Genomic DNA, 16,342 nt, shown 5'->3' with positions numbered 1-16,342 from the left:
TCACCCTTGTACATATAACGTACTGAAAAGTCAGCTGTCACGCATGTCATTGTACTTTTTCTTTTTTTTTTTTTTTTAAAGAAACCAGTCAGACTCCCAACCAATGGTCTGCTATTGAACCAAGGCCACAAACAGTGTGAAACTGACAAAACTCCAAGGGGAAAACATCTAGCAAATAAATGAAAAAGCCAAAGATCATTGCTGGTGATATTAGCATATACTAGAAAACCTTCATATGCTGTCACTATGATTTGTTTTAAATTATTTAGTCATATATTAAAGAGCCAGTTGATGCTCTTCAGGTTAAAAAAAATTGTGTAGCCACATTATTGTTTTCGACGTCCTGTGTGGACAGTTGCAATCACTGTACAGTTTTGCTTGAGCCTTTCAATTTACAACAGGGCTTTACCTCTAACTCAGAATTGCACATAAGAAGGCTATTTAAAAAGTACAATAAAAATCTGCACAAATCAGACTTCAGAAGAGTCAGTACGCTGTACACTTTCTACAGTATTATGCTGATAAGTGAAGAAACGAGAAGTGCTGCCGCTAACATGTTTCAGTTGAGGAATAATGGACTGGAATTTTTTTTATTTCTTTAAAGTAGTTACCCTGGGTCCAATGAAGACCAAGAGCTTAGGCATTAAGCCTCAGAGACTGATCTTCTCTTCTCCTGGAAGAAATGTCAATATCGATTGAGTCTTTCCCCACGATAAGCCTCAAGCGCTTGGCCGGAGGAAGAGGGATAAAATCATCTTCAAACTCATCGTCATACTCGTCCTCTTCCACGTCTGCGTCCGAAGAGGACGGGTCGTCTGTACTCTCTTCCTCATACTGACTGTAGTCATCGACTTCCATCTGCGACTCCAGGAGAGAAAGAGGGTCACTACAGCACACCCCGTTTTCATGAAGGCCCTCTGTATACGTCCCCCTGCTCTCCTCGTCCCGCTTTAGCTGGATTTTCAGTTTCGTGGAACTACTGCCTGATCCTGAGTTAAATCCATTATTAAGCTTTGCTACATAGAGATTGTTATCGTTTTCATGGTCTTTACTTAACTTGATGCTTATTTTTGAAGAATTCATTCCATCATTCTCTTGGTCGTTTGTCTTGCTGCTGCTATCATGGCGCCTACGGAGAGTCAATTTGGGGATCCCGGAGTTATTTTCCAGGATTAACTGTGCATCATACCTTGTGATTCGCCTCTTCTTTTTACTTTTTGCAGTTCTGAAGCTGTCTTTTGTTTTGAAGCCGTCTGACGTCACAACTGACCCATCCACAGGTGAAGGGGCCCAGTCCACGTAGCTGCCGGGCACACCCTCCATGCCGCTGTGCTCGTCCGGGTCAGGGTGGGACCCCGTCACATCTGGCACCCCCCCGGCCTGCCCGGGGACATCATGCAGGAGAGTGGATTCGTCTGCTTTTGCCAACTGTTTCACAAGTTTTCCTTGGCGTGACTTCTTTTTTGCAATGCTGCTGTCACTCTTAGGACACTCTGCTTCCCCCTTTTGTGCAGTTTCACGCGCCAGTTCTTCCTGCTGTGTCACAGGAGATGGTTCCTCGCCACTGTCTGGGCAAGGTTCCGACAAGCTGTTTTTATAGCCATCCGGCGTATTTGGTTCAAGCTTGATGTCAGAGGTCTCCTTCAAATTCATTCTCGTCCGCACGGACCGTCTGGTGGTGTACGTGCCGGGAGCGGCCTCCCCGCGAGGGGAGACGCCGCGCCCAAAGCTCTGCCTGTGCTCTCGCGCTGCATGTCTCGTTAAGCACCCACTAGCCATGGCGGCTTGTACTGGTCCCTCTGGCTCCTTTTCTTTTTTAATGGGCAAATTTTTATACAGAACTACTTTAGGCTCTTTAAGTACTAAGTTTCCCATCTCAAGTTTTCTCGAAGCACTCTTCGGCTCCAGCCGTTTGCAATGATTTCTTAATTTTATCTTAGAGAGTAAAGGCTTTGCAGGCTTTTTCAGTTTCTTTGGTACCCTGGAATTATTTATATGAGTTAGTTTAGATGAGGTAGAGTTGGAAGAAGCTGGAATTCTTGACATAGATTGCCTAGTTAATGTTCTGCTCTTGCTGGTCTTTTTCACACCAACTGAAGATTTTCGGCTAGAAGCTGCAAAGTTTAAAGAAAGAAAAAAAAAGATGAAAAACAGCCTTTAGCACAAGTCATGTTCAACAAAGCAACACCCCGACCCGCTCTCAGCTATGACATGTTTAGATTATACGAACACATGGAAGGCAGGCAGACCCAGTTCAGTTTCTGCCAGCGCATAAGCACCCCCTACACTGTTTTATGTTCTCTAATTCCTGCCTCTAATTTATGGAGCATCTATTCATTTTTGAGTAATTTGGTGGTTAAAGAGCTCTTAGCACAGCAGGTACCTAGATTTCACTCTAAGGTTGTCCTTTATCTATCACGACACTGGTCCAAACTATTATAAGTGTTTCTTTTCCTGATTTAGTATTTTACCACATAAAAGATTTGAAGTGAAGCTAAGTAAAAATCATACTAATTTTCTTTCATAAATTCTTCTTCAAATGGTCATTTTAAATAGGTTTCTAGAATCCATTACTCATTAACTCCAAGTAAGCACATTACTTGACCAGTAACACAGAACAGAAACACAGTATTACGAATGGGCTCAAAGCAACAAATTCTATCACAGTGGTTTCAAACAAGAAGAAGGGGTCCTAAGAACCATATATTGTTATTCCCAGCAGAGATTCACCCAAACGAACTGCACCTTTCTAAGCTGTTCCCTCAGTGCTGTGAGGCGCCCCCTGTCCCTCACATTGTTGGCCTGGGGCCAACAATCAAACTGAAAGAGGGAAGCAGTGTCTAGCATTACTCTCAGGACAAAGGGGGATCCGACATCCCTCCTCCAGAAAGGCTGCGATGATCCTACTGGGAACCACCACCTGAGAGCTAATGGGACAGGTGAGTGGCTTTTCAGAAGGCTTATGTGCGACTCGAGTGCAAGCTGCTCCCATTGTGAGCCTGACTTTGCCACTTTCTGCCATCTTGCTGTTTTGTTTTTTTCTCTGCACTGACATTTACACCTATTTTTACAGTATTTCACATGAGTCAATTTCTCAATTAGTCCCCCCTCATTCTCCATCTGCAAACCTCTTCCCCATCAGAATACCCCGTTAAATCATTCACGGGGGAAGCAGAGATGGCCAAATAATCACCATCTCTCACCAGAAAACAGGGAGAATAAAACAATGAACGTGGGTAAGCCCAGCACACTGCCCGACAAAGACTGTCGCTTACTACACGCCCGAGGGTTGCCAGGGCGACTGCTGTTCCTTCTGCATGGCTAAGCAAGTCAGTCACCATCACCATTAGATTCTATTGAGAGGAGCAAGAATGAGTAACAAGCATTCCAAAAATATCAAACCACCAAGAATAGAAGGCTCTGTACTCAAGACGACTGGCTCATAAATGGCCCTGAGGTCCCCAAACCAGCACAATTCCCCGGAATGAGACCCACTGACTGAACCAAGAGCATGTGTATCTGTGCACATCAGTTACTAAGGCCACTTATTTGCTGAATAGGAGGAGCACTCAAAGAGAGAACAACTGATGTATATGAACGGGAATTATACAGAACTTGCTAGAAACTAGTTTTAACATATAAAGATATTCAGGGAATTCTTTTGCCAAAGGTGTTCTTCCAGCAGATGTGCTTACTGATGGAAATACACACCGGCGTTCTGTGCTCAGCTTTCTCGCATGGGGCTATGGTGGTCCTTTGCTCAGCCTGACTCTTTGAGGACCATTCTATGACCAGGCTTAGTGGTTCTCAACCGTGGTTTTCCTTTCCCCACCCCACTCTCACTTTGCACCTGCAATCAGGTCTACACAATAATCACACATACAGCGTATTCTCAACAGCAATCCCCCTGCAATCTGGATCCAGCCTGTCCCTCTGAGACAGCCTCTGCCAAACTTGACAGCCTCCTGGTCACGAAACCCAGCGAAGTCTTTTCAGCCCTTACCTCTCCGCAGAATGCAACACTGCTAACCATTCATTATCCTGAAAACCCCCCTCGCCTTGGCCTTCCATGAGGAAGAACACTGTTCTTCCATCTATCCCTCAGACCAAATTCCTCAGGCCTCAGCTGTCCTAGGCTCTCGGGAAACCAGTGTCTGGGTGATAAGCATCCACTCCCCCATGGCTATTCCCATCGACCTGCCGGCAGTTCCCGAACCACTTTCTTTAGCCTGATTCTCTCTCGTGTTACAGATCCGTATCGCCAAATGCCTGCTGGCATCTGGACTGCCCTCTGGGGCTGTCTCAGGGTACGTGCTTAAACTGAACTCACCAGCAAGTCTTATGGCTGCTTTTCCTACTATGTTCGCCATCTTGGTCAGTACCAGCACCACCCACCCAGCTGACCAAGCAGAAACTGGGGAGTCATCCGTGACACCTGCTTTCCCTAACCGCCTCCCCCTATCAAGCCCCTTGGAGTCCACTCCTGCAATGTCACTGTCTCCCTCTCTCCATTACCAATGCCACAGTCTCCTGACTGAACTATGGCCAACAGCTTCCAGCCTTCTCCTACCGTGTTTCCCGGAAAATAAGACCTAACCAGAAAATAAGCCCTAGCATGATTTTTCAGGATGACATTCCCTGAACATAAGCCCTAATATGCGTCTTTTGGAACAAAACTTAATATGAGACCCCGTCTTATTTTCCGGGAAACAGTACTGCTTCCCCAATACTCCATCCTCCACCATGGAGCCAGGATGATTTTCCCAGTATGCCGTGCCACCTCTGGCCTTGAAACATCAATAACCTAATGCCCTAAGAATAAAGTTCAAAGTTTTAAATTATGGTCACATCCGTTCTTCCCACCTTCTACTCCAGCCATAAACTTTGCTTGTTCAAGTCCTACACTCTTCCCCACGGCTTCCTTTATAAAACTCCTCTGCTCAGAACATGCTTCACCTTCTCACCCCCTTTAAGCCTCCGCTTAGGAAACACTTCTCTCAGGAAGCCTGTCATGGCTTTCTCCTGCGACAGGCTACTCTTCTTCCCACCTATGTCAGGACACCCAGATTCCCCTCACTCGGGCACTTACTTTAATCCATCGGCTGAATCTCATTTGATGGTGATTCTGCCTCTGGGTTCTGCCCCTGCCCCCCTCTGATGGAGCCACTGTTAGCTGACCGCAGCGAACCACTGCCCGAGCACTTCAGCGTTTGTGTTCTAAACAGCACACAATAGACTGTGCTTGATGCTACGTACTGTTCCCACAGCGTTCACGTACACGGTTACGTATTTGTCAGGGTATTCTCATTTGGTCTGAAAAGCACGAGCTCATCAAAAATGCAGCTGAAGGTGCTGATCAAGTCACGGTCCAACAAGACAGACACACCGGGCAAGAGAAGTGCACGGAAAGTGACTGAGATGAGCGTGCAGTTAAGTGCCCAGGGCTCCTCACTGGCCCCCACGGTCCTGGGGGCACTGTGCAATGGCAGCGACAGCAGGCCCCAGGAGCAGGACCGTGGCCCACTAACAGAAGTGTGGCAGGAGACTAAGTGTTCTCACACACGTCAGTGGAGGTAAGGCGTGCCTGTGGCTGCGCTGGCTTCCGCACTCACACGCCTTGTGTGCCCCCCTAGTGGCTAGGACCAATCCCAAATGCGTAAACCTAGACAGTAACTGTACATGGAGACACATTCTTAGCAATTACTATACGGTAGGTGCTGTACAAATGAGTACAATCTCAATCCTAATAAGCATTCTTTGAAGAGCTGTCACCCCTCAGTGAGGACCAAACTTACTGGACTAGTGTGCCTAAGACCGTCCGTTGGTAAGTGGCAGAGACGGGATTTGAACTGCGGTCTATGGCTCAAGACCCCACATTTTTAGGAACTCTATGCCACAGTTCTTACGGTGCCAGTCCCAACTCATGGGTAAAGGACCCATGGCATGGCACCACGGTCACTTCAGAGTGTCTTCAAAGTCGTAAGGCAGCCCTGCGTGGGCTTCAAGAACTACAGCCAGATACGAGAGCAGCAACATGCCGTGGATGCTTCCTGCGTGGCAGGGCTGCGTCCATGCTCTGTACTGGAAAAGCCCCAGAAACGCGGCCAGTGTGAACCGCAGTAACACAAGGACTACACACAGCTGACGCCTTCAGAACTCGAGCCTTCATTCAAGGTGTTCTGCAGGCACAACAAGCGGCTTCCACCGTACGTGCCCAATAGACTGGCAATGGCTGCCGGGAGCAGGCTTGGGAAGGCCTGTGAAGCAGCCTGTAGGCTTAGCAGGAAACATTCCGATCCACTAGTGGGATGTGTGACAGGCCAGAGAGGGACCAGTGCACGACCTTTGGGACAGGCGCTCCTCAGGTAAAATAAACTCGTTCCGAGTCTGCTGGGTCTTGCACCCACTTGTGGCATCTGTCATGGCAAACACCCCGTATCACGGCATTGCCAGTGGGGGGTGGCCTGGCCCCCGAGGCACAGAGGCCTAAAACACCACAATCTTCTAAGAACGGCACTGTAGTGCAGGGTTGCGGACTGAGTATGTGGACATGGGTTTCTTGTTGTCTCCTCTGTCTGGATGCTAGAGCGAACAGTCAAGGCGTGGCTCTTGTGACACCTTTCAAAAAGGATCTGCATGGAAGGAAGGAATAATTTTTCTTCCGACTAGGCAGAAATGTTTCTTTAAAGATAGCAGAAATGCTATTCAAAGAAGGCAGCTCCTGTGTCACTGAATTTTAGACAGATGGCAGGATAAACACGGGCAGCTACGTGTTGGGGGAAAGCACTGGAATCTGCCCGCATGACGTCTGCTGACCTCCCCTGGAGAGAGGCTCAGGCAGTTCTGGCTTTGCTACCAGCTACAGTTTCAAAAGGCTTTCTTTCAAACAGGTAGAAGGGAGGGTCAAGACACAAACAGAAGAAATACAGCCTGAAAGAATGCATGAGAGCGAGCCTGAACTTGGGCGGGTGTAAGATGGCCTCGGCGAAGGCTGGACTAGGCCCCCAGCTCCTCCAGAGCACTGAGCCATGTCTACCAACTGTGCCACGTGGCCCTCAAAGTTTGTTCCACTCACCCTGGCATTCCTCGAGACAATCCTTCTGCAGAAAGGGTCAGCTGCATAGAGTAAGCGCCCTAATGTCAGTGGCCCCAGGAGAGGGCTCGACTTCTATTCTGCAATGCTGAGACTACAGCTCAGAGGGTTCCTTGTTCCCTCTAAACTTTAGAAAATGTCTGCTTTTTCTGTAAAAAGCATCAGTCAGCTCTGCATCGTTGCTTGTGCACTTGTCCTATCCTGGAGCTAAGGCATAAGCTCCCTGAGGGAGGGGCCCGAGTCTCCAACATCTGTTACCTCTTCAACTGCTAACAGGTTTTTAATAAGTATTTGGTTTAATAAATACTCCGCTGATCACATGGTAGTTAGTACACTCAACACCTTCCAAAAAACATTTGTATCCCAATCTTTTAAGGTAACTGGTGTACTGAGTTCAGTATCTATCCATCAGAAATATAGTTAATGCACGAAAACACAAAACTCCCCCACGAATGTCACAGAGCCACGCAACGTGACAGCCACATGGCTATCTGCACGTACGGCCGGCAGCACGCTCCTACGTGTTTCTATGTATACTTTTATACACGGGTTTTACAAGTCTCCAGTTTCACCAAGGAACCAGACTCGGAAAACGAACATTGGTTATGCTGCATTTATTATCAGAACCAACAATCAACAGTGAATGACGGACTAACTGCTCTTTTTCGTTCACTTTGGACATGACCCGGAAGAGATATACAGTGCTGCTTTACACTAGAGGTTCTGTCTGGTTTCTGACTCCCAGCAGCAGGTAGGTTCAGAATTCACAGCAGTGACATTCGCCATCGTGGGACACACCCTCCCTTTCCTTCGGGATTTTCTGTAAGGGAGGGGAGCACTCGGTGTTGGGCTGAAAACATCTGGAGGAGAAGAGCCTAAAATAATCAGATCTCAGAGGGGACTTAAGTGCCATGTGGACATGTGGAGTGCCCAAACAGGCATACTTCAGGGATCCCCAAGGCAAAACTTTAAAACTTTATTCCTGTCAGAGACAAGTCAGACTAAAGCACCTACTACTTTAGTGGAACTAGAGAAAACTGGTGTTACCCAGACAGGAAACAGTAGCAATCAGAATGGTTCCAAGACTTCAAAGCTCCACAAACAGGACGTGCTTTCATTTGCTCGTTTAGGCTTTCTTCTCTTTTCTCTTTATTCTTCCTTCTCTCTTTTCCCAGTTCCATTAGGTCTTGCCCCCACACACAACTGGTATCTTAAAGCTTGCTTCATTCCTCCTTTTCATCTCTCTTGCTACTTTCGGTAGTGGCTGACATACCATGTCATAGGACAGTGACATTTAAAATGCTATTTTATCACAATTCTGAGTCTGGTAACTGGTGGTTTAGTGAATGGGTCAGTTCATTCTGAAAAAGGCAATTAAGTAGCAAACAAGCGGAAGTCTTGAGGCCAGAAGCTCTGAGCTTCCCAAGTCCATCATCCATCCTACAGATTGGCCAGGCGCGGGGACACGTGTGTGCCTGGATGAGCCCCCCAGTCCTGTCTTCTTGTAGGACCTAACGACCTAATTATAGTGAAACTAACACCTTGATAATGTTTCTCTCAAACCTATGATGACCCTGGAACACATGACGAAGATTTAATATCCAGTTACCAACTACTCAAGAAAAGCAGACAATTCTGTCTCGAATACTGTATTGCAACTGGAGGGGGGATACAGACTTTTGTACTCAAATAATTTCTAGAACCTTGCAATGCTGCTGAAGGGTGTGAGTCCCAGAGTTTCTCTCAATATTTAAAAGATCAAAACTATTGAAGCACGCTTTAGAAAGCAAATTGTGTGAAAACACTTAAAAAAAAAAAAAGATACGTTTATCAAACCTCCCTTACTTACTTGCATTGTTTTTTTCCTGAGTGGTATCAGCGTCAGTGTTAGAGCTGACAGATTGACTGTCTGAATTTTTGCTGCTGTCACCTAACTTTTTAAGCCTATTTAAACGTTTATCTGTTTCTCTGAGTCCATATTTGCTATTGATAACAGGAGCAGGCGCAGGCAGTCCCACTCTGGATTTAAAAGCACCAGTTCCCCGTCTGAAAGAGAAAACAGTACACGTTAAACAAACAGCGGACTCTCACCATAACCCCAGCTGCTGAGGGCACGTGGCCACATCACATCAACAGATGTGACGAACCGATGAGGCATCAGTCGTCACTGGAAATCTGCCAAGCCTAGGACTCTCTAAAGAAATGAACTATGTAGATACAATCAGCACATGAAAAAACTCTAGATAAAACAAACTGTTATGACTACTGTCAATTGTTAATCGCCCATGCGGAACTACTGGACCCTGTAGAATTTCATTATGGAGGTAAAAATAAATAACTAATTCTTCAATTTCAAAGCTGGTTGGTGCAATAGATAGGTCTAAATTATAGCTTAAATAACCCACCTGTTAGTTATACTCTAGCTTTGTTCTGCACAATTTAACACTACATTACTGATTACTGAGAATGAAGGAATTAAAAAAAGAAACCAGAGAATTTCCATCAATTAAGTCATTACTTAGAGCTTAATGTTAGATATAAACAAATCCTAATTGAAATTCTATATAAGGAGGCCAGATTATATTAGAGAAAATCTGACTTTTAGAATAAAAACTGTTAAATAATTCCTTTAAAGTTATTGAAATAAACATAAATGACCATAATTAAATCAGTAAAATATTACTGAAGAAAAGACATTAAAAGACTTGCTTTTAACCACTGGATGAGAATGATTTCTAACTGCTTTAATTATTTATATTTGTATAAATTCTTCTGAAGTGAGGGTTCTTTAGAAGAGGGTCTCGTAAACTTCCTTAATGAATCCAGCTTTGCAGATCTTTGCTTGGTTCACTGTATAAAAGAAAATTTCTCTCAGCTCTATTCAAAAGAGTACTAAATTACACACTAATGAAGTTAACAAAAGCACTACATGCTGCATTTGAGAAGAGGGAAATCTCTTTGGCCTAAATGGCCTTCACTGAAGACTTGCATTTTATTGGCCTTAGCTTATTAAAGAGAAGCCACATAGTAACAGCTTCTGGAATTGTGGCTGAATTGTGAATACCCTCCAGTAGGAGGGCAATCTTGCCCTCCAAGAAAATCCATGTAACTCATTTCCTTCAGGATTTCCCCCAAGAAATCAGTTTCACCTCTTGCTCAGGGACAACAATTTTACTTTATCTGCCCCCTCTTTTAACTCTTACTGCTAGGGAACAAGATCTAAACCTAATGCAGAAACGATTTTTGGTAAGTAAAGTGAGCTTTCTTCACCTTCCCAGAATGGACCTGGAATTCTACTTTTATTAATGCTTTTGTAAAAACAACAACAAAACACTCATTGTGGGACTCCCTCAATTCTTTTTTCGAAAGTTGCACTAGAAATCGCTGTAAAATCCTCTACGTAACCTTCACCAAGGCAGGCAACCAGTTACACTCCAATCCACCCCAAAATGTACTCAGAAAATAAATTCATAAGTCTTATAGGCTATTTTATTTCATATAGACTAAGAAAATAATTATTTGCAGATATTCCATGCCTTTTAACCATAACTTGTAACATTTTTGGTTTATTTCTAGAAAGATGGGCCATACTTACAGTATGCTTAAATACAAAATAAATGACTGTGCTGGAATTATTTTATCTGGATATTAGAGTTTTTTTAAAGTAAAACCCTACCATTCATCTGTTTTTCTGCTTTCCTCATTTCTTCTTTTTAGCTTATGAACGTAACACATGCTCATGCTTGCTGCAACCAGCAGATTAATCCTAAGCTATAGATGTACATATAGATATACATGTCAGCCAAAGCTGACAGCATTTCCCAACCCTGTGTCCCCATAGCCCCGAGGTACCAGTGTCAACCCTCTGCCAACACGTCAGCTTCCACTCCTTTCACCATAGTCTACACACCTATTTACATCGTTATTGCTTTTTAAGCAAACAAAGGATAGTACTATACACTCACTCAGCACCCAGCTTTCTTATCATTATATCATGGACAAATAAATCTGGATTGAACATATGTCTTGACAAAGCTGTACTATTTACATAGAATAAATATTCCATAATGTATCAATCATGCCCATCAGTGATGACTGAAACTCGTGGGGCATTTAGGTTTTGCCTGCCACTGTGAACACTGCTGCCGTACTGCTCTTGCAACCAAACCCTTGGTAACTAGTGTTTGTCTTTCCACCGGATAGGTTCTTCCATATGGGACTGCTAGGTAAACGGGTGCACTTATTTTTAACAAACATTGCCAGATTACTTTCCCCCAAAGTGACAGCAATTCAGGGCCCTAATTACACTGTGCCTGTTTCTCCATATCCTCACCAGCAGTAAGTATACAGTGTACCTCTTAACTTGTGCCAATTTGGGAGTGAAAATGAACACCTAATTATTGTTTTAATTTCCTTGTTGACGGCCATATCATTTTCTTTGCAGCATCTTCCTTACCTTTCTTTTCTATTGGAGTCTGTCTTTTCCTTATGAACTTACAGGACCTTTTTGTTATTATATGAACTTTTTGCCATATGGGTACATTTTCCCCCCTTCAGTTTATCATTTCTTCGACTTTACTTTCGGCCATTCAAAAACTTTCATGATCACTGTTTCTTGTCTTAATTCTTCCAAAAGAATTCCACTATTCGAAGGTTAGACATATATTCTCCTAATTTATTTCCCTGATAGTTCTGCATTTTTTAATTTACATCTTTAACCCATCTGGAATGTATCCTGTATATGGTGTGAGACGGGAGTTTAGCTTCGTTTTCTTCCAGGTACACAGTGAATCACAGTTGACTCCTGACAACACGAGGGTTAGGGGCACCAACCACCCTTATAATCGAAAATCGGGCTTCCACATATGCAGATTCTCAACTGTGGATCAATAATACGTTTTCCAACATCATACTTGCCTCTATTATGTCCGCTTATCTATTTGTCTATTCTGGGCCAGTACCATCAAGTTTTGATTATAATAGTTTCATAGTAATTTTTAATATCTGTTAAGGCAAATCTCCCCTAAATTTCTATACTTCAGAAATGTTTTCTTGGCTATCATCAGACATACTTTCATATAAGCTTTAATACAATTTGGTCCCTCGTAGTTTTTGGTCCCTCATTAGATTTTATTCCTCAAACCTTCTCAAGTGAAATCTGAAGACCTTACTTAGGAACGTATTACAATCGCTATTGTGTCAGGATGGTCACAGCCCAGAAATATGCATCAAATGTATCCTGGCCACCTCACCTGTGATCTTAGTGCCTTTGTAAACATTCTGTCCACTCGCAATTCTTCATTGGGCCACAGCTCCTTACCCTTCGGCATCTAGTGCAGTGTGTGTGTCCCGTTTACCACGCCGCCTTCACAGCTGGCACTGTGCCAGTCTTGTTTACCACGCACGTGGGGCCCAACGTAAAGGAACTAACTAGTCAGTTAATATCTGGTTAGTAATTGAATGCATTCTTTTGACCAGTCTTATCCTCTCCCCTAATTTCTGGAAAGGCAGAAACAATTGGTGTTCCTGGGAATTTCAAGAATACTCACAGCCAGTCTTTAAGTCAAATTGCTTAAGTATCTGACAATAACCATGCCTACTGTCCTGCATTCGGCCCTTCCAATTAGAAGGATTTGCACATTTGTATTTATTGCTTACACTAAGCCTGCGGAATAGGTGGGATTACGTCCACATTACCACTGAGAAACTGAGGCTCCATAAAGAGAACTAACCTGTCCAAAGAATGTGATGACATGTGCAGTTCTGATCTAGAGAAAAAGCTGTTTCAAGGCTGGAGTGAATCCTATGTGTATGGTTACCTTTTTCAGGGCAGCCTCCAAAACCTTATGAGCATATTATTTGCCCCATTCAATCATTCATTTACCAAATATTTATCAAGCACCGATTAAATACCAGGTACTGTTTTGAATGCTGGGGATTTTATTGACAGCAGTCAATAAAAAAGGTAAAAATCTGTGTCTTCCTGGGGTGTCCCTTTTAACGGGGAAATAACCAGAAGGCACTTCATATAACTTCATAGCTAATATCGGAGTATTAACTGTGCTGTTCTACATGATGTATATGAAACGATGTCCTCACAACAACCCTGAAGCTATGCAATAGCTTCCAATGTTATCCCACTTTACAGATGGGGTAACTGAGGCACAAAAGTAGCTCAGCTGCTCCAGCCAATGAAATGCAGTCACAGGACTCCACACAGGCAGCCGACACCGGATGTGAGGCAGCAGCTGCTACGTAACTACGCTGTCTCTATAAAGTGCTTGTAGAGCAGTATTCAACTATAATTAAACTACTTCATAGGTTAAAGGGTCTTTCTGTGGGCTGCTCAAAGATTTAATTAATGTTTAAACCATTTTTTATATAGAAAAAGATAAATTGTATCCCCCTCACCCTCTACACCGGGGGAACCTCTGGCTACCCAGAAAGAGGAAAATGGGGCTTCTAGGGAACCCACCAGCTCTCCCGAGCATGACTGGCTGTAGGCTGGGTGTTTTAAGCGGGAGAAGCAGCACTACCAGCTATCTCTGCTCAGATCTGGAGAAGTCCTAGGGAGTGAAGGCAGGCTGACCTGGTTCAGGTACTCGAGTTTCTGAACCGGTAGTGTGGGCATGTTGCTAGTTCTCGCTCTCACAGGGAGGCTGGGAGGACTGAATGAGTCTTGATGAGAAGTGTTCAGCGCCATGCAGGGCATGTAAACGGGCTCAACAAACCCAGGTTCGCTCCGCCATGCGGCCTATGCCAGCCTGCACTGCCTTGTAACAGGGCCTTCCTGCAGCTCCAGCCCAGCCCAGCCTGTACACACACTGCCTCTGTGCGCTCTTGTCTGCAGGCGTCACCACGAGTGATGTGAACAAGCGTCCTGCTCAGGCAAGTCTGGGGGTTCCCACAAGGACTCCAGAACCCTGATGGGTCACACAACGAGGGTCCTCACTAAGCGACAGGACTTAGGAATTATGAAGAGTATGTGTAGCAACACAGAAAAATTCCAGAGGACACAAGACAACTCCAGGGTTGTTTATGTGACTGTCAGCGGTTAAACTTCACTTGGCCATTTCTGGGGCAACCCCACCCTGGCAGAATGAGAGTGTGTATGAGTGTGTAAGAGTATGTGTGAGTGTGTGTGTTTGTGAGTGTTGTAAGAGTGTGCGTATGAGTGTGAATGTGAGTGTGTGTGTGTGTGTGTGTGTGTGTGTGTGTGTATAAGGTATTCCTCATTTCTCGTTCTCTCCTGAAGCACGTCTGAATTCTGTTCCCCTCCAAAGAATAACATCTGGTAACAGTAAGATTTTAGAGGGTCAGGTGCCACTGCCCCCCAGCAGCTCTGCAGCCTCTGATTTTGTTTATTCATACGGCACTGGGTGCGATGCTACAGACCATAAGACTACCCCTGCATTTAAATGAGAAGATAATGCGATTTACAGCCCAGAATCATCACGTGGTGAGAACGTAAAAGCCGGAATCGTAACACTTTACCTTTCACAAGTGTAACACTCGCAGAACTCATTATTTTCTCCAAAAAACCCATCTCCATAATAACAAGAAATTTCTTCTCCAGGTTCAATATCTCTTAGAGCCTTCACACACGCTGTATCGCGACCAGTTGACACAAACTGAAATAAAATGAACTCACTGAGAAACTTGCACTTGAAGCAGAAACTAACTACTTGAGATAAAAAAAATTTTATGCTTACCTTACAGTTAGGTCTGCAATCTGAAAAATGTCCAAAAGATAAAGTCAATTAACTGTAGATAAGATCTGAAACACGAACAATTACAGAAATCTGAAATAAGCTTTCCATATAATTTTATGACTTTTGATAGGCGTTTAGGTCTCAAGTAAACTACAGGAACATTTATTTTAATAACTTTGGGGGGAAAATTGTACTTCCAACCCTCCTTTAAAGGAAGATAAAGGTCTTACTCCGCTTGATACAGTCATTCTAATTTTTAGCAGTACTGCCCAACACGAGAGCTAACACCTGAGAAATGTCGCTTACCATGGTTTATAAATGCAGCGGGACCAAGCCAGAGCTGAGCACAGTTTTTCCTTGTGGAATACATGACACTGAAGTCGTTTTCTCCATGTCTAAGTAGCATGTTCTCCTCAATTTCTGAAAGTTCGGCAATACAACCCACCAGTAATTCTATTTTGTCATTTCGTTTCCTATTTAAAATATGTGATGTTAAAAATTACTAGTAATTATAAATAATAAGGCTGCTTTTAATAAACTAAGCCTGCCCAATAAATACCAAGAATGGAGAAGACCTCACCATGCGTGTTGTAGCTGGTGCCCTTGGACCCCCACCTGGAAGCCACGGGTCCCCGTGCCGCTGCCTTGTCCTGCAGGACAGGCCCTGGGCTACCTATGGGTCGGAATCCCTTGCGGCCCCTGGCCTAATGTCTTGCAAACACAAAGAACTCAGATGCCTACTGCACTGACTCAACTTGCTGACACTGGATGAAGGAGACAGGGACAAGTAGTGGCAAAGGGTTATGAGGACTGGGAATTGGGCCACCACCCTCTAGAGCAGCACTGTCCCACAGAAGCGTAAGGCAAGAATCTCTTAATTTTTGAGCAGCCATAGTAAGAAAGTGAAAAACAGGTGGAACTACCTTTAGTAATATATTTGAACCCAATACACCCCAAATACTATTTCAACAGGTAACTAGTATAAGAAATATTAAGGAAAACGTAATTTAATATAAAATCTGGCAAGTGTATCACATATACAGCACTTCTCAGTTCAGACGAGCCACATGTCACGGCTCGAGGCTACTGTACACAGTGCAGCTGTCCCCAGACCCCAAGATCACAAACCTCCACACCCACCTACAACACGGAGCCATGGCAGCTGACGAGCAGGCTTGCCACCAGCCCAAGACAACGCGCACTCATGTGCACACCACCCAAGCCGGGGGGTGATGGTCTCTGCCCACTCTACTGGCAGGTGCTTGACCCTAAGCTTTCTGCTATAAAAAATAACGGGGTGGTGGTGGTGGAGGAGCTACATATGTCTTTGGGAGAAAAGGTAGGGAACAGGCATCAGAGGAAAGAAGATACGGTCACATATTCCCTCTTTCATGTATGGCTGTCATCCATCCTAGGGGGGCTCAACTTGACTACTTTTATTTAAGCTGGCACATGTCTTTTTTAAAACCGGGAACACACCAGGAAGTTCCCACCCGTAAAATTCCTGGGCTCACGAAGGCTTCATGCCCAGCCTTTC

General features: G+C 44.4%; 1 protein-coding gene across 6 annotated transcripts in view; it reads right to left on the bottom strand.

Moving 5' to 3' along the window:
- Positions 1-78: 78 nt before the first annotated feature.
- Positions 79-16,342, bottom strand: part of KMT5B (lysine methyltransferase 5B) — a 50,743-nt gene continuing 34,479 nt past the window's right edge. For all 6 annotated transcript variants that reach the window (XM_033119847.1, XM_033119846.1, XM_033119850.1 and 3 more), the window contains 5 exons: positions 15,112-15,278; positions 14,806-14,825; positions 14,588-14,724; positions 8,943-9,139; positions 79-2,114 (listed from right to left, as the gene is read on the bottom strand). In XM_033119847.1, the coding sequence (XP_032975738.1) occupies positions 637-2,114; positions 8,943-9,139; positions 14,588-14,724; positions 14,806-14,825; positions 15,112-15,278 (1,999 nt within the window). In that variant the 3' untranslated portion in view covers positions 79-636. The remainder of the gene's footprint in view (positions 2,115-8,942; positions 9,140-14,587; positions 14,725-14,805; positions 14,826-15,111; positions 15,279-16,342) is intronic.

Source organism: Rhinolophus ferrumequinum, chromosome 11 (assembly GCF_004115265.2).
Source record: "Rhinolophus ferrumequinum isolate MPI-CBG mRhiFer1 chromosome 11, mRhiFer1_v1.p, whole genome shotgun sequence".
NCBI lineage: Eukaryota > Metazoa > Chordata > Mammalia > Chiroptera > Rhinolophidae > Rhinolophus > Rhinolophus ferrumequinum.
This window is presented reverse-complemented; position numbering and strand designations above follow the sequence as displayed.